Source organism: Danio rerio, chromosome 4, assembly GCF_049306965.1.
Source record: "Danio rerio strain Tuebingen ecotype United States chromosome 4, GRCz12tu, whole genome shotgun sequence".
Classification (NCBI taxonomy): Eukaryota; Metazoa; Chordata; class Actinopteri; order Cypriniformes; family Danionidae; genus Danio; species Danio rerio.
In genome coordinates this window covers 37,825,117-37,851,398 of record NC_133179.1, presented here as the reverse complement: position 1 = coordinate 37,851,398, position 26,282 = coordinate 37,825,117, and the positions used below count along the sequence as shown (strand labels likewise).

The following is a 26,282-nucleotide window of genomic DNA, read 5'->3' as shown; positions in this document are numbered from 1 at the left end:
AGATGCAGACTTGAAAGACCTGTTAGCCTTTCCAGCATGGACAAATGCCAATGGACCAGACCGCTTTGTTGTCTGTGTAAGAAAATATTGAAATGTCTAGTGCATACATTAATTGGTATTGCAATGTGTGTGTTTCTAAAATAAAACACTGAAAAATCTTGGAAGAAGCAATAATGTTTAAATGAAATATTTTTACACCTTTAACATTATAGATAATGATGCCGCTTCGAAGAGAGATGGTGTTTTTAGACTCTCTGTACGCAGAGCATGAATCAGGATTTGGAGATGAGGAATACAGGGCAATTTTTAGGTCTATCAATAAACTAAGACATGTTTTAGCCTTTATGTGATATATGGCTACGTTCCTATAGCCATTTCTATTTATTTCCTAACCGTGTATTATAGGTCTGTCACTTTTGGCTACGTTCCTATAGCCATTTCTTATACTTCTGGCTATGTTCATCTAGCCTTTTTTATGCATGGTGTTCTAGAGTTGAGGTGAGCTGTAATTGTTAGTATTACTACTATGTTTTGTTTACAGGAAAATTGCTTACCGAGTGGATCATGGGACATGGTCTGAAAAGACTGGATATGATTTTCCAGTGAGGAATCAACTTAAAAAAAATTATTATTTGGCTTTTACAACAATTAAATTTTTTGTACATTATTCTAAAATAAAATTAATTTGCTTTGCCTATTTTAGGCTTTGCCACGTCAGACAAGAGGGAATGATTGTGGTGTTTTTGTACTCATGGTAAGATATAAATTGAGTTAATTGATTTGAAGATTTTGTAAACATTGTAAATGACTGTGGCTTCTCTCTTTTCAGTACACCCTCTCAATGGTGTGTGGCATTGGGTTTCAACTCCAGGAGGTATTATTTTATTATTTATGTAACTTTATTTTGTTGGTGCTTTTTTTAATCATAGCTAAAATGTAACTATTTTAGTGTATATTATCTTGCTTTCTTCTAAGCAAAATATCTTTTAAAAAAAGGGGCATGGTTATTGCAAGCACACCCAACATCATGTATTAACAAAAACATGTTGGTTAACTGTCAGACTAAACAGTCTTTCTTTCAGATGGATATACCTATCATCCGTCAGTGGTGGTGCCTTCTACTCATGAAACGATTTCAAATTGATGGGTATGTCAGTATTTATTTATTTTTCTTGTAAATCTGTAAAATTAAAAATTTATATTGTGTCAATACAACAACTTGTAACATGAATAACAAAACATACTTAAAATCTCTCTTACCGGTGACCAGTATGTCACCGACTCGGTCCCAGTAACTCCCCTCGCTGGCCAGCAGAGGCCACCATCTCCGAACTTTTAGCATTACGTCATCCATCTACACTGATTGCGCATACACCTGATTGGAATCTGGCTAATGACCCACGTACCTCTTATAAGCCGCACTCAAACACTCGTTCAGGGCAAAGTCTTGTTTAGCCCCGGCCAGCATTTCTGAGCATTATCTCCAGCCTGATCTCCTGTGCACGACTCCAGCCTGTCTCTTACTTTGCTTCGCCTTCTGCCGGCCCACGACCCACGCTTGTTATACGGACTCTGACTCTCTCTCTGCCTGCCCACGAACCACGCCTGTTATACGGACTCTGATCCTTGCTGCCTGCCCTTGAACCAAGCCTGCATAACGGATCCTGGTTCTCGCTCACTCCCTTCCACTCATGCCTGGTAACTCACTCTGTGTCTGTTCATCATCAGTCTTGATACCCATACTACTACTGTGGATGTGTTTGTGCACTCCGGTGCATATTGTGTGTTTGAGTGAAGTTGTGATTAATAAATACTGCATAATGGATCCCTCCGTGTCAGTCTCCTCGTTGCACAGTAATTATGGATTTTGTCTTGTTATTAAAAGCTATGGGCACAGATTTGCTTTCTGGACTGAGGAGGCAAGAAGTGTCTTGGATGGAAAGATTCTGCTCCTTTTTAGGGTGAAAAGAAAAACCACATCCAATCTTCCGGCACATGTCAAAGCAGTTCAAGATCGGGAAAGGAATGACAAAAGATTAATGGACTTGATTATCACATCAAAATCAGCAGAGCAGCATTTGGTGGTATAGATGGTTCCACTTTAAATTACTCCTTTAGACACTGAGTATGGTTGACTTAAATATAGTCAAGTGACAACTTAACTATTATTTGCCAAATATAATTAATTACTTGTGCATTTACATATGAAATATAATTTCCTTCTATGACCCAAAGGATATACTCGGTGGGAAAAGGTCAAATTGGTTTCCACTAAAACCCCGTTCTCAAGTGCCTGTCTACATTGAGAATGAGCAGTCCCAGTCAATCATTTGTGACTACATCAGAGGAATTCTTAATAAAACCAAAACACAGCTGACCTTCAATGATGAGGTGGAGTTCATTTGTGGATGTCTCCTCCCAGAGGTAATCACAAAACATGTATGTACATGAGCATGCTTATGTTCTGCAGTGTGTGTTTTATTTTATTAATTGGTTTATCTGTATGTTTGTACAGGCCATAACTCATGGCATTTCCGAGTTACAAGGCTTGTCTTGGCAGGAGGCTGAAGATGTCTTCCTCCAGGGCCATTTATCACGCAAGGTATGTTTACATTTTTTTTTGTACAAAAGCTGTTAAGTTTTTATGTTTTATATTTTCTCTGCATTTTTTTACAGCTCGATGACTTGTAGGACCTCATGAAAATTTATAAAAAAATAAAGTTTGGTGTGAGAAAATTACTCAGAGTACTGTCATTTATTCTGTGAATAATAAGATAATGTTCATTCCCTCAACTCGATACTAAAGAGTTTGATAAATCCTTAATGATTTAAAAACAAAAAACAACAACAAAAACAATAAATGACTGAAAATATTTAAGTAACTGAACAATATCTATTTACAAATACAGTTTATTAAAATACAACAGACTTAATGCATTAAATCATAATCTAGTATGTTTAATATTTTATATAATGTATTCAATCATAGTGCAATATTTTATAGTAGAAAAATAGTGTAATTTACAATTTATACATCAATGAATTCAGGTTAGGCAATTTTTCCAACAGCAGGTGGCACTGTCTGAGAAAACGATAGGTCTGGAAGTGTTGGTCTGAGCGAGCAGGTCTGAGCATGCGGTTGGGTCTCGGGGCCTGCAGCTTCATAATGTTGCCACAGAGACTTAGGGAATGGTCACCTACAGTGGTAGAAACGCGGAACTTTGTCTAGACACTGTTAACAGTGATACCTTCCCTACCCATGACAATGTTCTGCTAAATCCTGATTTCATCTTGTAACGCTGGACAGAATGTGGCCCAGGATCTTTGTCCAGTGCACGTGTTAGCAGTTGCAAGGCAGCAAAATGATTGATCCGTCCCTGGGTGGGCTTGAACCACCAACCTTTCAGTTAACAGCCAAACGCGCTAACCGATTCTGCCACAGAGACTTAGTGAAAAGTCACCTACAGTGGTAGAAACGCGGAACTTTGTCTCAAAAGGTCTGCTATATGAACCCTAATGTAAGTTTGCTGAGAGAGAGAGAGAGAAAAGTAACAGAAACGCCCAACGTGGGGCTCGAACCCACGACCCTGAGATTAAGAGTCTCGTGCTCTACCGACTGAGCTAGCCAGGCAGATGAGGAGTCCCCACTAGAACTAGACACTGTTAACAGTAATACCTTCCCTACCCGTGACAATATTCTGCTAAATCCTGATTTCATCTTGTAACGCTGGACAGAATGTGGCCCAGGATCTATGTCCAGTGCACGTGTTAGCAGTTGCAAGGCAGCAAAATGCCTAATTCGTCCCTGGGTGGGCTTGAACCACCAACCTTTCAGTTAACAGCCGAACGCGCTAACCGATTGCGCCACAGAGACTTAGTGAAAGTCACCTACAGTGGTAGAAACGCGGAACTTTGTCTCAAAGTCTGCTACATGAACCCTAATGTAAGTTTGCTGGGAGAGAGAGAGAAAAATAACAGGAACGCCCAATGTGGGGCTCTAACCCACGGTGCTGAGATTAAGAGTCTCATGCTCTATCGACTGAGCTAGCCGGGCTGATGAGAAGCTCTTTTAGGAACCAGAAACCTTTTACAGTAATACCTTCCTACCCGTGACAATCTTTTGCTAAATCCTGATTTCATCTTGTAACGCTGGACAGAATGTGGCCCAGGATCTATGTCCAGTGCACGTGCTAGCAGTTACAAGGCAGCAAAATGCTTAATCCGTCCCTGGGTGGGCTTGAACCACCAACCTTTCAGTTAACAGCCAAACGCGCTAACTGATTGCGCCACAGAGACTTAGTGAAAGGTCACCTACAGTGGTAGAAACGCGGAACTTTGTCTCAAAAGGTCTGCTATATGAACCCTAATGATAGTTTGCTGAGAGAAAGAGAGGTAACAGAAACGCCCAATGTGGGGCTCTAACCCACGGTGCTGAGATTAAGAGTCTCATGCTCTATCGACTGAGCTAGCGGGGATGATGAGAAGCTCTTTTAGGAACCAGAAACAGTTTACAGTAATACCTTCCCTACCCGTGACAATCTTCTGCTAAATCCTGATTTCATCTTGTAACGCTGGACAGAATGTGGCCCAGGATCTATGTCCAGTGCACGTGTTAGCAGTTGCAAGGCAGCAAAATGCCTAATTCGTCCCTGGGTGGGCTTGAACCACCAAACTTTCAGTTAACAGCCGAACGGGCTCACCAATTGCACCACAGAGACTTAGTGAAAGGTCACCTACAGGGGTAGAAACGCTGAACTTTGTCTCAAAAGGTCTGCTATATGAACCCTAATAATAGTTTGCTGAGAGAAAGAGAGGTAACAGAAACGCCCAATGTGGGGCTCTAACCCACGACGCTGAGATTAAGAGTCTCAAGCTTTATCGACTGAGCTAGCGGGGCTGATGAAAAGCTCTTCTAGGAGCTAGAAACCGTTTACAGTAATACCTTCCCTACCCGTGACAATGTTCTGCTAAATCCTGATTTCATCTTGTAACGCTGGACAGAATGTGGCCCAGGATATATGCCCAGTGCACGGTTTAGCAGTTGCAAGGCAGCAAAATGCCTAATTCGTCCCTGGGTGGGCTTCAACCACCAACCTTTCAGTTAACAGCCAAACGCGCTAACCGATTGCACCACAGAGACTTAGTGAAAAGTCACCTACAGTGGTAGAAAGTCAGAACTTTGTCTCAAAAGGTCTGCTATATGAACCCTAATGTAAGTTTGCTAAGAGAGAGAGAGAAAAGTAACACAAACGCCCAACGAGGGGCTCGAACCCACGACCCTGACATTAAGAGTCTCGAGCTCTACCGACTGAGCTAGCCAGGCGAATAAGGAGTCACCACTAGAAATAGACACTGTTAACAGTAATACCTTCCCTACCCGTGACAATATTCTGCTAAATCCTGATTTCATCTTGTAACGCTGGACAGAATGTGGCCCAGGATCTTTGTCCAGTGCACGTGTTAGCAGTTGCAAGGCAGCAAAATGCCTAATTCGTCCCTGGGTGGGCTTGAACCACCAACCTTTCAGTTAACAGCTGAACGCGCTAACCGATTGCGCCACAGAGACTTAGTGAAAAGTCACCTACAGTGGTAGAAACGCGTAACTTTGTCTCAAAGTCTGCTACATGAAACCTTATGTAAGTTTGCTGGGAGAGAGAGAGAAAAGTAACAGGAACGCCCAACGTGGGGCTCGAACCCACGACCCTGAGATTAAGAGTCTCATGCTCTACCGACTGAGCTAGCCGGGCTGATGAGAAGCTCTTTTAGGAACCAGAAACCTTTTACAGTAATACGTTCCTACCCGTGACAATGTTCTGCTAAATCCTGATTTCATCTTGTAACGCTGGACAGAATGTGGCCCAGGATCTATGTCCAGTGCACGTGCTAGCAGTTACAAGGCAGCAAAATGCTTAATCCGTCCCTGGGTGGGCTTGAACCACCAACCTTTCAGTTAACAGCCGAACGCGCTAACTGATTGCGCCACAGAGACTTAGTGAAAGGTCACCTACAGTGGTAGAAACCCGGAACTTTGTCTCAAAAGGTCTGCTATATGAACCCTAATGATAGTTTGCTGAGAGAAAGAGAGGTAACAGAAACGCCCAATGTGGGGCTCTAAGCCACGACGCTGAGATTAGGAGTGTCATGCTCTATCGACTGAGCTAGCGGGGATGATGAGAAGCTCTTTTAGGAACCAGAAATCGTTTACAGTAATACCTTCCCTACCCGTGAAAATCTTCTGCTAAATCCTGATTTCATCTTGTAATGCTGGACAGAATGTGGCCCAGGATCTATGTCCAGTGCACGTGTTAGCAGTTACAAGGCAGCAAAATGCTTGATTCGTCCCTGGGTGGGCTTGAACCACCAACCTTTCAGTTAACAGCCGAACGCGCTAACCGATTGCGCCACAGAGACTTAGTGAAACGTCACCTACAGTGGTAGAAACGCGGAACTTTGTCTCAAAAGGTCTGCTATACGAACGCTAATGTAAGTTTGCTGAGATAGAGAGAGAAAATAACAGAAACGCCCAATGTGGGGCTCGAACCCAAGACCCTGACATTAAGAGTCTCATGCTCTACCGACTGAACTAGCCAGGTGGATGAGGAGTCCCCACTGGAACTAGACACTGTTAACATTAATACCTTCCTTACCCGTGACAATGTTCTACTAAATCCTGATTTCATCTTGTAACGCTGGACAGAATGTGGCCCAGGATATATGCCCAGTGCACATGTTAGCAGTTGCAAGGGAGCAAAGTGCGTAATTTGTCAGTGGGTGGGCTCGAATCACCAACCTTTGGGTCATTATATCTTGTTTAATACCCATTTTATTCATTTATACTATTCATTTTATTTATTTACTCATTTATATTAATATGCGAATATGTCTCAATAAATAATTAAAACTTTGTTAATTAGTTGAGTGCTATAGGTCTTACAAAAGCCTTTTATCTAAAAATAGCATAAAAACTCTTAACTGTACATAAGCTCATTGATCTCTCCATTTTTCTTCTTAAAATAGGTCTCTGGTAATTCATCTTCATCGCCCAACTATTTTTTTTTTCAATTATTTTAATGCAGTCTTTTGGTATTGCTTTTTTCAACTCATGACATTGTCTTTGTAATTTTGCTTTAACAACTCTTTTATACCCATCCTCCACAATTACTTTTAATGGTACAAATCCTTTTATTACTTCATATAATACATCTTTAACTTGTCTTAATCCTCCGTCCCACCATTCCTTAAAATATAAAACATTTCCTTCACTTAAAATTGTTGAATTCAGTAAAAGTGGTTGTTCTAGAATCTGCGCCCTTGCTTTTGGTATAATCAACACATTTTCTAAAAATCCCCCTCATGATTCTAAGACCTCAACATAAAATTTTGGCAGACCTGCTATCATCCGTTTCTTCATCTTCATCAATAAAACATTACATCCCATATTAAAATGTCCACATTTCTTCAAATAATAACCCAACACACTTTTCCAAATCACACCCATTTTCCCTTCCAAAAACCTTTGAATAATCTTAATTGTTAATGTTTTCATTTTTAAAAAACTATCCAAAAGTCCCAGACCTCCTTCTTTTACCTCCCCAATCAAAGTATAATAAGCAATCTTGGCTCTTCCATTTCCCCAAAAAAAACTTTAAAACTACATCATTTATTTTTTCATAGTATACTTCAGGCAACGCAGTTACACTTAACACATACCAGACCTTTGACAACATTAAAGCATTTAAGATGAATACTTTCCTTTTAACGTCAAATTTCTAGCTTTCCAAAATCTCAGTCTTTTCTCAATTCCATTTAAAACTCTCTCAATTTAAAATATCTGCTTTATTAGAATCCATCCCCACCCAAATTCCCAACATTTTTGTATGTTCCTTTTCTTCTTTAAAGGGTATATGTTGTGTTATTTATTTTACTCTTCCCACCCTCATGCATAAACTTTTTCCAACATTAACCTTAGCTCCTGATGCTTTACAATATCGCTCTAAAATCCCCAACAATGTAGTATCATCAGCGTATTGATACACAGCTTCTCTGTTGTCATTGTTTTCTATTTGTATCCCTTTAATTGTATCCCCAGTGGCTCAGCTTCCAGTGTGTATAATAAAGCAGTCAATGGACATCCTTGCCTTATTGATCTAGTTGGTTGAAGACATTCTGTTAAAAAAATACATTTAATACAAGTTAAAATATCTGTATAAAAAAATTTGAATCCATTTTCTAAAATTTTCCCCAAAACCAAACTCCTTAAGAACTGCAAATAAAAAATCATGCTCTACCCTGTCAAAAGCCTTCTCCAGATCTAAACCTATTAAAACACCCCCTTTCTCTTTTTCTTGCATATAGTAGACAATTTAGCTTACCCAATTCACCTGTACCGCATGTTTTTTCGATTGTGGGGAAAACCAGAGCACCCAGAGGAAACCCACGTGAACACTGGGAGAACATGCAAACTCCACACAGAAATGCCAACTGACCAGCGCACAGTACTGTGTGTGTGTGTGTATATATACATATATTGCATAAACTTTTCTAATATATTTGTTTTTGTTTTATTATTAATTTAATTTGTATTTATTTACTTTTTTACGGTAAATACAACTGTCATTACTATACGCAATTTTTTTCCTATATTTGTGTCTGCCTATTATTGTAATTGTATTACTTCTTCCTTGTTTATGCTTGTAATGCCTACTTGGTTTGCATATTTTTTGAACATTTAATAAAAATAAATAAATTAATAAAAACATAAAAATTAGATGTAGTGTATAATCCCAAATCTTATTTTAAAAAAGTTGGTGGTATGGAGTTTCTTTTAAAGTGTGACTTTAAGATTCATAAACTCATATTAGGCTAAAAAAAAGTCTCCTCTTTCTCTTTTCTTCTGGAGAAAGTATTATTTGTTTTATTTCAGCTCGAATAAAAGCTGTTTTTTATTCTAAACTTTAAACTTAAACCATTTTAAAGACAAAACCATTAGCCCCTTTAAGCTATTTTTTCCCCAATAGTCTACAGAACAAACCATCCTTATACAATAACTTGTCTTAGTTAATTTCATCATGTCAAACATAAAATAAATCAGTTATTAGAGATTAGTTATTAAAACTATTATGTTTAAAAATGTGCCGAAAAAATCTAATCTCCATTATACAGAAAATTATTTTTTTTACTTGTTCAAACTACTTAATTAAAATGTGCTGAAATAACACAATTATTGAGATTTCATTGGGACAACTTAATGTTCAGTCGACATACATTTTTTAAAAGTGTTAAGTTAACTTAATTTGTGTTGTGACAACATGAAAGAATTGTGTGGAACCCTGCACAAATATGGTGATCGGTTCATAATAAGTTTAAGCACATTTTCAGATTTGACTGTATTTGGCTTAACCGTTCTTGGGTGGCTCGCCAATGTATAGATGACTAATGCATAAAATAAGTAAGCTGACCAAAGTTCTTAAAGGGAGAAGACTTTATTGAAGACAATGTTAACAATGTTAGTTGATGTTAACTTGTCCATCTTCAAGTAACTTAAACCAAAGTACAGTCTGTGAGACACTGATGAAACCCCCCTGGAGATTACCCAACTGCTTTGGTTGGGTCACATCTCTTGAGTTCCTGTAGGTTATTTGGTTCACACCTTACCAGAAGCAGATACTTGTTGCATATGAAACAAGCCAATACAATCTATCAACATATAGAGTTATTTTGCCTTCTTGCAGCCCGATAGCAACTCTCACAACCTCGTACTGGGCTGTGACCCCTGATCTACACTACAAAACAGCTGGCAAAATCTTCACCCCTCTTCAGTTGAGTTTAAATTTTCAGGTGTTCAAAGGGTTTCATTATCATTAACTTTATATGCATTCAAGAGTTCACACTTGTTTGGCATGCTGTCCCGGGAGAGACCTAAGCTCATAAGATCCTCAAGCCCTGGGCTCCCTCCCGTTAGCAGGACGAGAGGGGAGTGTGAGCTCAGGTAGATCGGCTAAAGGGAGATATAAGGCTTACTAAGAGCTCGACTATGGTGCCAATTTAATGTTCAGTTTACTTAGGTTGTGTGTTTTTGGACTGTGGGAGAAAACCAGGGGAAATCCACGCGAGCACAGGGAGAATGAGCAAACTCTGCACAAAAAGTCAACTGGTTAGCAGCGACTTTAACCTGCGATATTCTTACTGTGAGGCAACTGTGCTAACCACTGTCTAATCATTGGCTGCTGTGTTGCCCAATCTAGAAAGGGGGGGAAGTAAGGGTGGGAGAGGGTTTCTTCAAGACAAGGATAACTGAGTTAAGCTACGGTCACACTGGGCTTTTCCTCCCATAGACTTCCATTCATACGCACACGAATGCGTCAGACTAGAAACAGGGTCATGCGTCAAGTTTCACCGGTTGCTGAGGTGCAAAGTTCATGCTTGGTGAACTCTGACCTGCGAAATCGCATCACTTGACTGCGTGAGACCAATCGAGGATCAAAACATGACCTCTCTGGACAGAAATTTAAACCATGGAGCAATTGCTCACTTTTTTAATTTCTAAAAATCTTGTTTGATCCCGCCCCTTTCCACAGCGCCGTATGGCAGAATTTCACAATCTCAAAGTCCAGTGTGACCGCAGCTTTGTGTTCTGGTTATCTATAGTGAGTCAGGAATCATCTGATTGGTGAATCATGTTTTAGCTAAAGCAGGACCAGCCGTTGACAATCATAAGCATGTGATCCTCTCGAAAGTAGTTTATAAATAATCTTCACTTGAATGAACAGACAAACTACATGAACAAGCTGCCGTTTTAAATATACCTGTGTTTGTGTGGACAAGGCCTCAATGTTGAGGACTCTGCTCTCCATTGTGAAGCTTCATGTGAGTGTTGAGGCTTCTTTTACTTTTAAAGCCCTTTCCACACTCACTGCATCTAAATCGATCCTCTCTTGAGTGAGTCTTCATGTGTTGCTTAATGGTGTCTTTCCGTGTGAGACTCTTTCCACACTGATCACATGTGAACACTATGGTTCCAGTGTGACCATTCATGTGGTTCTTGAGGCTAAATTTGGTTGTGAAGCTCTTTCCACACTGATCACATGTAAACGGCTTCTCTCCGGTGTGTGTTCTCATGTGGTGATTGAGTGTGTTTTTATGTGGGAAACCTTTACCACACTCTGTGCATGTGTAAGGTTTCTCTCCAGTGTGAATCCTCATGTGGATGTAAAGGTCTTGTTTTTTACCTAAACTCTTTCCACACTGTTCGCAGATGTAAGGTTTCTCCCTAGTGTGAACTCTCATGTGAGCAATCAGGTTCAGCTTTTTACTGAAACTCTTTCTACACTGTTTACAGCTGAAAGGCTTCTCTCCAGTGTGAATTCTCATGTACACATCCAAGTTTCTTGCATGGCGGAAGCTTTTTCCACACTGTTGGCATGTGTACGGCCTCTCTCCAGTGTGAATTCTCATGTGGGTTTTAAAGCTTTGTTTTTGATTAAAACTCTTTCCACACTGTTCGCAGGTGTAAGGTTTCTCCCCTGTGTGAACTCTCATGTGAACATCAAGGTTTGGCTTTTGACTGAAACTCTTTCCACACTGTTTACAGCTGAAAGGCTTCTCCCCAGTGTGAATTCTCATGTGTGCTGCAAAGTGTCCAGCATGATAAAAGCTTTTTTCACACTGTTGGCATGTGTATGGCTTCTCTCTAGTGTGAATTCTCATGTGAGCTTTAAAGCTTTGTTTTTGACCAAAACTCTTTCCACACTGTTCGCAGGTGAAAGGTTGCTCCCTAGTGTGAACTCTCATGTGAACATCAAGGTTTGACTTCTGACTGAAACTCTTTCTACACTGTTTACAGCTGAAATTACACCCCAATTTGGATTTCCAAGGTCTTCCGTGTGAAGTCTTTTTAGTCAGTGTGGGTTTTTTATCAGTCGTTATTTCTTGGGGTTTCTCAAACTGCTGCTTCTCATCTATTTCATTCTGTTGATGAGTCTCTTCTTTCAGCACCATCAGATCTAAAATAAAAAGAAGTTAGCTTTAGTATGAAGACTCAAAGCGACAAGCAAGAAATGAATGTTTTCACCCAAATATTAAAATGAACTTACCATTTACTCTCCGTCATGTGGTTTGAAACTTTCCTTTATTGTGGAACACAGTAAGCCAGTAGCGTTTTTTTTTTTTTAATATCTACTTTTGTGTTCAACAGGATTAAGAAACTCATAAAGGTTTAAATCCACACGAGGAAGAGTAAATGTGAGGCTATTTTCAATTCTACATCAACTATTCCTTTAAAAGGTTTCTACAATTACCCATTTTTTACATGATGTAAAATAAGTCTTTGGTGTTCCCAGAATGTGTCTGAGGTTTCAGCTCAAAATCAGATCGTATACCTTGTAGAATATTTAATTTTGGGGGTCAGCGGAAAACCAAGCTCTTTTTGTGCCTGTGGCTTTTAAATGCAAATAACCAAATGCACTCGCTCTAGATTACTCGTGTTGTTTCATCGATTGAGATAAATTCTGTATGTTCATAGCAAGTATGCATATTTCACACTTAAATTTGCAAGTTTGAATTATTGTATAAAACTTATGCAAATGCTTAATACCACGTTTGCTTTAAACTGGAGTAATGAGGAGACGGCAAGATGACACGCTTTGCTACTTGTTTCCATTTATTTGTACTTTTGTTTTTGTTTTCTTGTCTTTGTGCATGTCCTGAGGCTTAGCTGAAGACCTACTTGGTGACATTGTATATACCTGACAAGATGCAGAAATGCCATCTAAATAGGTTACTTGCGGTTTGTCCAATATACAAATATAAATATACAAAATAATAATGATAACCCAGGGTTTACGAATGTGAAATGTCTGTTAATGAACATCCAGGATTATTGTTTAACCCCAGGTATAGCATGAGCAGTGTGGAAGGTGACTACTGATAACCCAGAATTTATCCAGGGTTAGAATGGCCCAGGGTTAACAATTTGAAGTGTGAAAAGCCCTAAGAATACTCAGCATCAGCTCTCAGGATAAACAGAGTATAATGACAAACAGCGACAATTGTCAATCATGTCATGATGACCTGGGGCCTGTTTCAGTAAGGAGGTTCAACCAACTCAGAGTTTAAACTTGAACTCTGAGTTGATTTACAGAGAGATTAAATACTCAAGAGTTTTCAATTTTAGAAAAACATTTGAGCTACAAAAGTCTTTCAGTCAAGAGCAGTGAGGGATTTTCTCCTTTTGTTGTTTGATTAATGCTAAAAACAGTCGGCAGCAGGAATATTGCGCACTGTCACTTTAAGAATAGTGCGGCTCTGATATGGTTTCTCTTTCAAGTGTCTTTTGATTCTCAACTTGTTTGTATATTATACTAACAAGGGTTAATATGACTAATCACTAAACACTACACAAATTTGCATGTACTTGATCATTAAAGCGCTCACATTAAGAAAATAGGAATGATGCGCGTCCCGTGCTGCAAAAGCTACATTACAGCACATGCTTTTAGTCATTTTCATGTGGAACTGAGCTTTGCAGAGCAACAAGTGTGTACAACTGGAAAGGGAGCGGTATATGATGGAATAATCGTTTATCTCGATTAAGGAATTTTCATAATCATTAGAAGCCAAAATCGAAATTGAAACCAGATTTTCAATTAATTGCACAGCACTATCAAGTGGTAGAGGTTGATATGACATTTAGAATGTTAGCAGGACTAAAAAATCTTTTTAGAACGAGTAATAATCCTATTAATCTAGTTACAGTACATGTTCGTCGAAGGTCATTGAATTTAAGTAAATTATTCATTAAGAAAGGACAAGCCATTCTGCTACGTGACTTTGTTCTTTGTGTTACTGAAATGTAGGCAATAGCTATGATTCCATCCAAAAATGCGAATTAAATTTATGCGCAAAACTGGGATGTCACATAAAAGATGTGCGAATAAAGCAACGTTTCCATCCAATGAATCAAAGAGAACAAAATCGTCACTTCCTGATTAACAGGCCCCAAATATTAACAGTAAAAACAGAATTTCCTGCAGTAGAAGAAACTACATGAATCTTTTATTTATTTAATAAATGACTTTCACCTCAGAGGACAATGCTGGCACAAAATCAACACGTGTTGGCGTTTGAAGCCATAAGACGCAGTGAACAGACGCTCTGGAGGTCATTAATAATACAATAACATGAATACTGAAACGGTTCAGGTGTTTTAGAATGACCAAAACAACATTTCAGATGTTTATAATGTTCTCAGCCTGCTGGTGAGGTGGATTTTGTGCTCTTTGGAGTGTGAAGTTAATCTATATATTCAGGTTATATGTGTATAATCTGCTTGTAGACTTGCATACCATTAAAACAATTGGAAAGGGGAAATGGCCTGAGGAAACAACTAGGGGTCATAAAAGAAGGGATGAAAAGAGAGTGGTAAAAGAGCCTGAGGTGTCTCAGGAAACAGATGTCAGAGGTGGTATTTGGGGTCAGGGGTTAAACTAGGAGGTATCTTGTGTAATATATGGAGAACAAAGGAAAACAACGGATGTAAAAGGGTATTTAAATAAGCCAAGAACAGGAGTGAGGCAGAATTTTTCAGACAGAGATGCTACTGGGGGTCTCCTGAAAGTTCTCCTTTGTTGTCGACAATAAAGTATATTCTTCTGATATTCATAACCTCCAGACTGAGTTTGATTTAGCAAGAGAAAAACCAAGAAAACCACTACATTTGGCGTCCCTGGGTGGGCTGGAAAGGAGCAGGACTGGTGTTGCTGTGCATGCTGGACTGGAGAGAAAACACAAATATGTGGCCACAATAAAAAACGGTAAGCGATTTTATGCTTATTAGTTTGTGTTTTTTCTGCCAGGACCTGCTTGTACAGGTAAATACACTTGAACTGTTTCTCCAGCTTTAAAGAATTAAAAGTAAATGTAAAAAAGATATTAAAGAAAAAAGGGGTTTTGAATAACAGAAGAAAAATAATTTGCATGCAAATGATCTGTGTTTTCCTAAGAGGGCCTTGATGGATAGGATAAACATTAACTAGTAACTGTTACTCAGATTTGGGAAATTATTAATGATATAAGATATGCATAGAGCATTTATAGGTTTTAAGAGAGGGTTCTTAATGTGTGGTGACAGTTAAGAGATTAAAGCAGAGTAAGGTATGCAAATGATCTGTGTTTTCCTAAGTGGGCCTTGATGGATAGGATAAACAATCACTAGTAACTGTTACCCAGATTTGGGAAATTAATAATGATGTAAGAAATGCATAGAGCATTTATAAGTTTTAAGAGAGAGTCCTTAATGTGTGGTAACAGTTAAGAGATTAAAGCAGATTAAAGTAGAGAGATGCGCGCTAAGACCTACGATACCGCTTTGTTAAATGAGATAAACAAAGGGCTGCATGGGTAGGCAAGAAAGCCTGTGGTTACCGCTCTAAGGTTAGAGGGCTGCTCGGACAGGTCACTCAAGAGGAGTGTAGTGTAGAGTATTTATTTAATTTAAGTGTTTGTGTATTTGCTGCTTCAGATTGTGGCAAAATAGTCCACATTGGTGGGCAGAGAAGACTGCCTTCCTCCTCCTTGAATGGAATGAGGATGGGGGGATGCAGCTCCTGTTACACTGAGTGGAGGAGAGGAGTGAATGAGAAGAGGAAAAGTAATAAGATTAGAAGTGTGAATGTGTTTAAAAGTATGTTTTCAATAAGGAGTAGGTTAAAATAATGATTATAGTATATTATAATATAAAAGGAGGGCTGCATATGTGTGGTGTGATTTAAAGAGCAAGAAGAAAAGTGATTGATGCAGTTTAAGAGAAGAGATTATGATAGAAAGAAAGGAGTCTCCTAAATTAAAACTAATGGAACATGTGCATTTGAAAGACACAGAGTAAAAAGCAGAAGAATAAACATTTTTCTGAAATTATCTTTGTGTTTTAAGTTTGAATATGTTAAAAAAGAACAATAGGCAGAGTGGACTTAAATTCTTTACATAGCAACAGGTGAAAGACAGTCTGCTCCAGGATGGGGGTAAGAGAGAGATTTATGGTGTCCATGTGTGAACAATAGATTGCCTTTTTACAGCACTAGGGAAACAGAGAAGAGGAGAGTTAATGAGAGGAGATCAAACTATAGATAAAATAATGACATAGACTTTAACATAATTTGGATAGAATATAAGTTATAAATGAATAGATAAATTATAAAGTAGTATAGTAAGATAAATTAAATGTGGAAAAACTAATAATAGAGTTATATTATATAGAAAAGAGTTTGAAACTCTACTAATGAAAAAGAATAAATGAAGCCATAGTGATCAATATATATAGAGATAAAGGTAATATGGAGTAAAAGAATGTAGTAATAAACAAATAGATTTACTAAATAAGTATGGATAAATAACATATAAGTTAGTTCTTTGATTGAGAATAAAATAGAAAAAGAAAACTTGAAAATGAATATTGATTAATTGAAGATTTAATTATAAAATGTGTAACAAAATAAGCTTTAAAATGTATAAGAAAACCTAAGAGCGAAAAACTCAAATTACAGAAAGGAAAAAGAATAAAATAGAAATAGGAAAAAATAAGTCCACTGTTTCATAGATAAAATTAGATGTTTAAAATATGCTTACAATATAGGCACATTGAACAGATAAGATAAAAAGAAAAAAGCAGTAACAATTTAAAGAAATAATTGACTTCAGAGAATTTGATTGGATTTAAGGTAAAAAAAATGTTTTGTCATCTTTCTCAAAGTCAGCTATGTCATTTGTTTGTAGTAAAGTACATTGATTCAGATGAAAATCATAGAAGCTAGGTAAATGTTAAAGAATGCATTAGAGTGAGTTAAAAAATTAATTTTAAAGTTTAAGCAGTAAGAAGCTAAATTGATAAGTAAACATTGCAATTCAAAAATGAAAAATGCTTTTAGTAAATAAATATGTGAATTTAATTAATAATATTAACTTTGAGCTATAGCAGTAATGATTTCGAACAGTTATTCCAGATATTGGGCCACCATGTAGTATTGTTGAATTAAATCAGGTATGGAAAAACAGATATGGAAATAAAAATGCAATACTAAAATATGTGACAGAGAAAATAAAAGATAAGATAATGACAAATGGCAAACAGAAGAAACATTTGATGTAAGCAGTGAAAAAATAGAAACTGAGTATAGAAAATGTTACAATGTAAAAATGAGTGGCTAGTCAAGGAACACTAGCATAGATGAGGAGAAATGTAAAGTAAAGCATAATCTGAAGCTAAAGAAATTATTTAGAAGAACACTAAAGATATAGAAAATTAAACATTTACATATGATAAAATGATTGTGAATTAGAGAAAAATAAACTGTTAAACCGTAAAGAGGAGAAAATAGATGAGAGGAGTCTTCATTTGATGGAAAAAAAATGGGAAAGAAGGAAAGACTTTTATGAGCTAAATTCCATATATTAATTAAGAGGACATAGGGATGGACTTTGGGGGACTGTGGTCTCTTACCTACTAGACATCTCTGAGTGCACTGGCAAATGGAAAAGGTGTTTGAAAAACACAATGGACAAACTGTTGGCTGTGGACATTTGTGAAAGCAGTGAGGCAGACACTGCATGCCCAGGAATTACTGAGGACTGGAAAGGCTACTTATGTTCAGAGACACTAAAAAGAGGCAAACAAGCTAATGATGAACTGATCAAAGAGAAAAAGCGCTCCACCAGATCTTTATAACAGCTCAATGAAAGAAGCCAGCACTAAGAGAGAAGGGGGAAACACTGTGCCCTGATATGGACACCACAGAAAAGACTGCACCAATCTATGAACCAGTTGTCTTCTCAGGGTGTGAGGAGGGGGAGTCTGGTAGTCCATCTCAAAGCAGTCGACCTATAGTCCAAATTGAGTACAATGTGACCACTCAGAGGGCAAAATAAGAGCAAAAGTGTAGCTACCCATTCTTGTATCAAATCAGACTCCTATCAATTTGAATAAAAGAAAAGTATCATGTAAACTGTGAAAAGTCTTAGATGATAATGTACGATGAAACTTTAAATGTGTTATGTTGAAATGATAAATTATGAAGAATGTTAAATTATTTTGGTTAATTTTCATAGGTTAATTCATAGATTATTGAACATAGGAGGATAAATTATAATGCATGGTGGTGATAAAAAAGATAATAAAAGATAGTTTTTGATAACTAAAAAAAAAATAATAATTTGGGTTAGAAGTTGATGGAGTTAAGTATTTAAGTTAAAATTAGGGAAAACTTATTTTGAGCAAACTAAACTTAGATTTGGGAGAAAAATTATGTCAGAGATTAAGACAGAAAAGTGATTTAAAGAAGAAATAGAAACACAAAAAAGTAAAATGAACTCACAGTACTGAATAAGCCAAAAAGTAACAATTCTAAATGTACTAAAATAATATGTGAAAGAGAAAAGTGTTTAAAAACAGAAAACACATTGTTTTACAAATGTGAAGAAATAATTAAAAGCAAAAAAGAATTAAGGACTAAAGGAGAAAAATCAGATCAGCTAGAGAGGAACCTATAAAGAAATCCAGTGATTTTTCAGTCAACTGATAAAAAATTACAACAAAAGTTTATGAATAACCAGTTTGATGTGAGAGCAGGACGGAATTAGGAGCTGAAAATGCTGAAAAGTGAAAATGGTAATGAATATAAAATGCAAAATAAGAAATAGCTCAGAAATAAGAAATTATTTAGGTGTCAAATTTTAATAATGATTAACAGTTCAGGACATTAAGGGAAAACAAAATTAGCCAGCATAGGAAGGAGTAATAAAAAATTAAACCAGATGCAGGTCTATTATATGCTGGAATAGGCATTATAGAAACATTTGAGAACATAGCAATAAGAGAAACACTCAGATATGTTATGGCATTTCTAATTAAAGTCAATTTCAATTCGGTTGTGAGTGTGTAGGTGACGAATAAAATGGATTCTATTTGAATTTGAATTGAATTTAAATTTTGATTATGGCATTAGTCAAAGCAGACAAAATTAGATGTTGTAAAATTTATGATTTAAGAACAGTCAGTGATAGAGAATTTCTTAGCAGAGGTTCTTAACACGCACTGTACTTAAATTTGTTAGTTTGGATGCCAAATATGTTAAAATAATTGATTTCGGTTCAGTTAATTATCAGAGGAGGGTAGACACTTGGTTACACTTAAAGTAAAAAAGACGTGTAGAATTTAGTTATCTGCAGGTACATCTAGCTCAAGCTAAGTAAAAGACATAAATAAAACATTTTAGGGATGACGGGTTTAGAATTTAATTCAAGATTCTGTATCTATTCTAGATGCAATAATAACTGTTAAGATGCTAAATAAGAAATTGATTTTCATTAAAGAAAATAGGGTAGCAGGTCTAATAATAGTATAGAGTCACAACCTTAATTAGATTATAGTACAAATAAACAACGTACTAGTCTTTATGAACATATGTAGCATTAAAGGTGAACGAAAAAGACAAATAAGATTTGTGTAATACATACAAAGTACAGATTGTTGAGGCAACAGCATTTCTAGATATTGTCATTGGTGATGTACATGGTTTGAATCAAGGGTGAAGTGAAGTGATAAGGAAAATTAAGTAGCAAGCAAAATGATTTGGAAAAAATAATCTCCTTTTTGAATGCAGTGATTGGTGAATTGTTGTACACATGTGACATATGTGTAAAGTAGAATGTGAGTAAAAGATCAGCAATAGGCTTAAGGGGATATTCAAGAACTTGATTGTGGATGTTGTGAAATGATAAAATTAGCTTAGGGCAAGAGATACAAGCTTTTTGGGCATGGCAGTTGTGGTAGATGAGTGAAGGTAATTCCATCAGCAGAGCAGGGAAGAAGGAACAGTTATTACATTTAAGATAGGAGAAGTCTCAGATTTGGAATAACTTCTGAAGAAAGCTCAAATAATGTGTCTGTAGTTATAAATAAATTTGAGTAATTAAAGTCAATTAAAGTGAATAAAAGTAATTAAGTAGATAAATAAGTGGATATGTGACTCAGTGAATAGATAAATAAATGAATTGATAAAGTATTGGAAATCAAGTAAATTGAGCAATTACACATAATTGTACGGAATAGTTGAAAGAGCTGAAGATGATCCCTCAAGGCCTAGTTTAACAAGATGTGTTAAAATAATATACCTTTTGCATTAATAAGTAATTGCATGAAAACTTACAGAAACAAGCAACTAACATTGCATGAAGTACTATTGGGTCGACCCTTGCATGTAATCTCGTATTAAACCTTGTGGAATGTTTGGAGAACATTTATAATGCATTGGAAAGAAGTTTGGTCTTTTATGAGGAAACTAACTGCCATGTGCAAAGCGATATCTGTACAGGAAACCAGAAAGGACCAGAAACAGGAGATTAATCCGGTGATCGAGTATATCTGAGGTGTTCTGGAGAAAGTGGAGTGAAGTCAGGAGAAATGGATCTTATGCCAAGGTTACCAAAGGGGATGCCATCAACTGGGTACCATCGGAGACACTGCACAAGGATGCCAAAGGAAAAAAACTCCAGCAAGAGAAAGTTAACGGGAAACAGAGGAGGCAGAAAATCCCAAAGCTCAAACCAACGAATTGCAAAGTGTGGCAGAAGCAGTTCATCAGAACAGTTAAAAGAGTAATTCTGATTATATACCTGAGTGAGAAATACAGAAGGTGCCACAAGTTCAAGTGATGATAATCACCACAACTTCAGGTTATAGACTCTCAACATAAAGTCTTTAGCAACACTTTTTAAGGCTAGAACGAAACAAAGAATGCTCGCAAGTATGTGCCAGATTTAGGGTCAAAAAGATGAACTAGTGCTAAAAAATTTTATAGTTTAGATAAAAAAGAGGATGATGAAGAGGATCCATGCCTTGGGTGCTAAGTGCTAGTAACCTCTACCCCAAAACGGCGGCTCTCTACGATACGCAAAGTATCTGGGCTGAAGATCAACATACTCTACGGATTATGTTTTGTGGGTGTTAGATTAGAATATTGTGTTGTGACCCTAGATTGGGAGATTGTGCATGTTTATTTTTTGTTTTAGTTTTATTTTTTACTGTATGTTAAATAATCATGACCCCCAGAAGCAAATAGATAACTAATTGTATGCTTAAAATACTACTTTTATGATGATATCAACAAAATAGAATCAAGTCTTTTACTGTGTCCTCGTCAGAACAGGACACAGAGGTTTGGCGTGATTCTATTCCAAAGTGCAATTACATGATTTGGTCATTTGTAATAATACTGTGACATATATTTGTCATTAGGTAATATGGCTGAGGGCTAGATCATGGAGTTGCACTATGGGCCAAAAGCAAGAATATTAAGACTTAAAGTCTTAAGAGGAGGGATTATATGAGGTGGATTTTGTGCTCTTTGGAGTGTGAAGTTAATCTATATATTCAGGTTATATGTGTATAATCTGCTTGTAGACTTATATACCATTAAAACAATTGGAAAGGGGAAATGGCCTGAGGAAACAACTAGGGGTCATAAAAGAAGGGATGAAAAGAGAGTGGTAAAAAAGCCTGAGGTGTCTCAGGAAACAGATGTCAGAGGTGGAATTTGGGGTCAGGGGTTAAACTAGGAGGAATCTTGTGTAACATATGGAGAACAAAGAAAAAAACTGGTGTAGAAGACTATTTAAACAGGTTAGAATTTTGAGTGAGTCAGAATTTTTCAGACAGAGATGCTACTGGGGGTCACCTGAAAGTTCTCCTTTGTTGTCGACAATAAAGTATATTCTTCTGATATTCATAACCTCCAGACTGAGTTTGATTTAGTAAGAGAAAAACCAAAAAAACCAGTACAGTCATTGTTCAGAAATGACCCAATGTGAATATAAAAGTAGATCCAGGCAGAATAGCGCTATTTACTGATGTTTTGTTGTTAAACTAAATACATTATCAATGCTGTAAAAGGACCTTATCAAACTGAAAATAGTCAAATCAATCTTTCACCGGGAGATTTCAGTGGCTGAAGAACAGGTCTGTGCATAAAACCCATTCACAACAAACTCTACATCAGCTCTGCATCAAGCTAAAATAGTTTTAAAACAGAACATTAACCTTCTAACGGAATTACTTCAGTAATAATGTCGTTCTTCCTCCAGCGTGCAGAAGTAACTCCAATATTGATTCAGGAGTTTAAAAAGTTTCAATTCAGCATTTGATTTCGGCGAGAATGTAACTGTCTTGCATGCACGCGCGGCGGTAGGGCTGGACGATTTGGCAAAAAAAGAAAAATCTAGGTTTTTTATAAAGTTTGACCGATTCACGATTTCGATTTCAATTTTTTTTAATTGTGTAACTAGTCAACTTAAAACATAACAACATGACTGAAGTAACACTCTCTTTATAAGTAACTTGAAAAACCATTTGGTTTAGGAACATTGTATTTTTTGCAAGTTTTGCTGAGCCTGGGAAAGATTGGCTGTCAGCTCGGTTTTGACTTTGTCTTCTTCTGATTGAATGACAGATTGCAATGCTGATGCCTTTTTCTTAAAAAGATACAGTGGAAGTAAAGGAACATGGAAAATGTGTGAAGTTGTGGACGTATAGCAGGAGCAAATAAAAGCACCAGATGTGTGTCTAATATAAAATAATATATTTAATCTATTTTTCTTTCCCCCCCTTTTAAATATCGATCATTTGATGCACTTTGCACCACTCTCTGTATTATGCGGCCTGATCTGTCTGGTTTTCAACTAGGTCCGCTAAATGACATCATGGGAGTGGGTACTTTCATTTTCACTGCTACAGCTGTCAGCTGCTCATCTCTGCTCGTGTTCAAACCAAAAGATCTAAGACCGGCGTGGTTTTTCACATGGCAGGATTTTACGTCCTTCATACATGTTGAGATCGAGTTTATCGACTTAATGAGGGAATATGTCTTGACAATCTACACAGACGTGACTTAGTAAAGTGTGAAGTCACGTAGGATTTTACTGCCCACAACTGCATGCATTGGGTTAAGTTAGGCTGTCCAGTCTCTGTGTTCAGTCCGTAACTACCATGATTGAAACCCAGACTGGCAGTCAAGCAGGTTGCACACCAGCACATGACAATTTAAAGTATCACACACAGATGCGCACATATTTAACATGAAACTAATCGGATGGCACTCTGTGGTGCGGCTGAAATATGAACTGCATCCTGAGTCATGGCTAGGTGCAGCCGGTGTGTGTAAAGAAACTTATGTTCAGAATTCTAAAATGCATGGCGCTGCGTGGTGCTGCACGGCGCTTCTGGTGTGCCACCTGCTTCATACAGAGAGTGAACCAAAGAGAATTAATGCCATTATAATGTATCAAATATTTTTATATATAAATAATAATATTAATAAAAACAGAATTTTTTCGATTATTCGAATTAATCAAAAAAATCACCCAGCCCTAGCTGGCGGGCACGCATTAATGGCGTATATGCATAAACAGATGCTTAAAAGACCAAATCTGCATTTGCTGATAGACAGATTGAGCTACTTATTTTATTGAGCTACATATTTACTTATGTTACGAGACGTCAGCCCGACAATATTTAATTGGATGAACATTTTTTATTTTTCACATTTAAATAATTTACTGTAATAATTACTATTGGACTGTGAGGAGATTTTCAGCCAGCACAACAAAAAATACTGCTGAAGACAATGACCTACTGCACCTTCATTCATTTTCTTGTCTGCTTAGTCCCTTTATTAATTCGGGGTAACCACAGCGGAATGAATTGCCAACTTATCCAGCACCTTTTTACGCAGCGGATGCCCTTCCAGCCGCAACCCATCTCTGGGAAACATCCACACACACACACATACACAATGGACAATTTAGCCTACCCACTTCACCTGTACCGCCTGTCTTTGGACTGTGGGGGAAACCGGAGCAACCTCAGCCGAGGTTCGACCCAGCGACCTTCTTGCTGTGAGGCGACAGCACTACCTACTGCGCCACTGCGTTGCCACCTACTTGCACCTTTAAGTCTTAAAAACTCCCTTTAAAAGCTTTAAAGTGAAAAAACACTGGAAACATTGGCTTCAAACACTGTATTTTTGATGCACATTAAATGTAAAATAAATCACATCATGGTGTGTTTGGTCCACATTTAAGCAGATTCAATTAAATTCATCGTTATTTATCTACTGCTTTTACTATGTAAATTGTGTCAAAGCACCATAACATAGAAATACTAGTAAATTGAAACTGTGTCAGTCCATTTTTCAGCGTTTCTTACATAATTGATCATAAAAGTTATTTTGGTCACATTGATAAGACATCGATTTGAAAGCTGTAAATGGCCTATTTTTATTTGTATGTATTTATAATTACTAGGGATGCACTGATATGGATTTTTTGGCCGATACCGATAACCGATAACACTTTAGACTTAAAGGCCGATAGCCGCTATATATATAGGCAGATAATTATAAATATTTCAAAATGTTATATTTTTATCCAGCAAACTTCATAAAAGATTGAACTGCTCTTATGAATTAAATAATCTATACTCAAAGCAAAAAATCTATAATTTCAAAATTGCAAGGTGATTATATAGATCTATATTCACAATTTCATTTAAGTTAGCCCACAAAAAAAAAGAAAAAATCCTTTTCTTCATAGCAAATTACCATGCAACTTGACTGTTGCATAAAAATAGGTTAAATAACAAAATGGGATTTAATTAACAAGAAAGTTAAATATACAGGTCCTTTTCAAAAAATGTGCATATTGTGATAAAGTTAATTATTTTCTGTAATGTACTGATAAACATTAGACTTTCATATATTTTAGATTCATTAAACACAACTGAAGTTGTTCTTGGCCTTTTATTGTTTTAATATTGATGATTTTGACATACAGCTCATGAAAACCCAAAATTCCTATCTCAAAAAATTAGCATATCATGAAAAGGTTCTCTAAAAGAGCTATTAACCTATTCATCTGAATCAACTAATTAACTCTAAACACCTGCAAAACATTCCTGAGGATTTTTAAAACTCCCAGCCTGGTTCATTACTCAAGACCGCTATCATAGGTAAGACTGCCGACCTGACTGCTGTCCAGAAGGCCATTACTGACACCCTCAAGCAAAAGGGTTAGACACAGAAAGAAATTTTTGAAGGAAAGGCTATTCCCAGAGTGCTGTATCAAGGCACCTCAGTGGGAAGTCTGTGGGAAGGAAAAATTGTGGCAGAAAACGCTGCACAACGAGAAGAGGTGACCGGACCCTGAGGAAGATTGTGAAGAAGGCCACTGTGTACAGCCGTGTGCAGTAAATAGGCTACAGGTGCTGCATTCCCCAGGTCAAGCCACTCTTGAAACAGTGGCAGAAGCGCGTGACCTGGGCTACAGAGAAGCAGCACTGGACTGAAAGCAAATTTTACATGTCATTTGGAAATTAAGGTGCCAGAGTCTGGAGGAAGACTGAGGGAAATGCCAAAATGGCTAACATGGATTTTATTAAAAGTATAGTTTATGTGCTTTCTGAACGCTGAAAAACAGCGTTGATTTGTTTGGAGCAGTGTCTGAGTGCACTAGATCCTTTCAGAGGTGGAAATCTGGTTAAACACAATAGCCCTGGTAATTAGTTACTATATAATAATATATAATGATGTAATTCTAACTCATAATTTAAACCAAAGTTTAAATCAAAGTTTAAACCAAAGTTTCTACAGGTGTTACCAAGTTAAATTTAAAGAGCCCATATTATGGGTTTTTGAAAATTCCCCTCCATGTAGAGTGTAACAGCTCTAAGTGAAGTGAAGTATCTAGCTAAGGCTTAAATCTGTAAGAATACAGTGTTTAAAACGGTTGATTCATCTATAAAAGAGTCGACTCATAGTGCTTCAAACGAGTCGCCTTGATACCGATTCATTAGGTGTTTCGCCATGACGTACGAACGAAACCAAGTTATTCACGTGCACGCGCAAACCCGGGAGATTTCAAACCTGAGGCCCCGCCCTCTAACACAGAAACCCAGACACACACACACACAAACATGCCGGTCGATTGAAGTCACACTGCAGATGGACATTATCGATTCTCTACCCAGAGATAAAACCTCAGCATTATAACCAAGCAGTTGGAAACTTCTGGAAACTACAGGCTACAAAGAATACTTCATCTGCGTTTGTTAAAGTAAGGATCAGTAAAGAGTTACTTACTAATGGACGTCAGGATGGGTTTCTTCCTCCATTTCTCAAGTGTAAGTACGTGCGATTAAAGTTGCCTCGTTGACTCTAGCTTGCAAATGTATTTAGTTGTGATTT

At 37.2% G+C, this 26,282-nt stretch overlaps 3 protein-coding genes and 5 non-coding genes across 9 annotated transcripts in view; 2 read left to right on the top strand and 6 right to left on the bottom strand.

Moving 5' to 3' along the window:
* Positions 1 to 26,282, top strand: part of LOC137491248 (uncharacterized) — a 697,259-nt gene that overhangs the window by 363,774 nt on the left and 307,203 nt on the right. The window lies entirely within an intron of this gene.
* On the top strand, positions 1,578 to 2,739 carry LOC108183854 (PWWP domain-containing DNA repair factor 3B-like). Its single transcript, XM_073948049.1, has 5 exons — positions 1,578 to 1,698; positions 1,886 to 2,084; positions 2,236 to 2,424; positions 2,516 to 2,602; positions 2,677 to 2,739. Exons 2-5 carry the CDS (start codon positions 2,040 to 2,042, stop codon positions 2,689 to 2,691), a joined length of 336 nt encoding a protein of 111 aa, XP_073804150.1. The 5' UTR covers positions 1,578 to 1,698; positions 1,886 to 2,039; the 3' UTR covers positions 2,692 to 2,739.
* trnak-cuu (transfer RNA lysine (anticodon CUU)) lies at positions 3,559 to 3,631 on the bottom strand. Its single transcript has one exon. It is a non-coding gene; the product is annotated as a tRNA-Lys (tRNA).
* Positions 3,801 to 3,874, bottom strand: trnan-guu (transfer RNA asparagine (anticodon GUU)). The gene has a single exon. It is a non-coding gene; the product is annotated as a tRNA-Asn (tRNA).
* On the bottom strand, positions 5,493 to 5,566 carry trnan-guu (transfer RNA asparagine (anticodon GUU)). The gene has a single exon. It is a non-coding gene; the product is annotated as a tRNA-Asn (tRNA).
* On the bottom strand, positions 5,675 to 5,747 carry trnak-cuu (transfer RNA lysine (anticodon CUU)). The gene has a single exon. It is a non-coding gene; the product is annotated as a tRNA-Lys (tRNA).
* Positions 6,338 to 6,411, bottom strand: trnan-guu (transfer RNA asparagine (anticodon GUU)). The gene has a single exon. It is a non-coding gene; the product is annotated as a tRNA-Asn (tRNA).
* LOC137491174 (uncharacterized) overlaps positions 9,467 to 26,282 on the bottom strand; it is a 293,575-nt gene continuing 276,759 nt past the window's right edge. For both annotated transcript variants that reach the window (XM_073947612.1, XM_073947611.1), the window contains exon 3: positions 9,467 to 12,002. In XM_073947612.1, coding sequence (XP_073803713.1) covers positions 10,828 to 12,002 — 1,175 coding nt within the window. In that variant the 3' untranslated portion in view covers positions 9,467 to 10,827. The remainder of the gene's footprint in view (positions 12,003 to 26,282) is intronic.

Bases quoted from the DNA above. Each gene is read 5' to 3' on its own strand.
- LOC108183854 (XM_073948049.1), top strand. From the start codon at position 2,040: ATGGACTTGATTATCACATCAAAATCAGCAGAGCAGCATTTGGTG. The intron at 2,085-2,235 runs GTATAGATGGTT...TATGACCCAAAG, and splicing joins CAGCAGAGCAGCATTTGGTG to GATATACTCGGTGGGAAAAG. The intron at 2,425-2,515 runs GTAATCACAAAA...ATGTTTGTACAG, and splicing joins GTGGATGTCTCCTCCCAGAG to GCCATAACTCATGGCATTTC.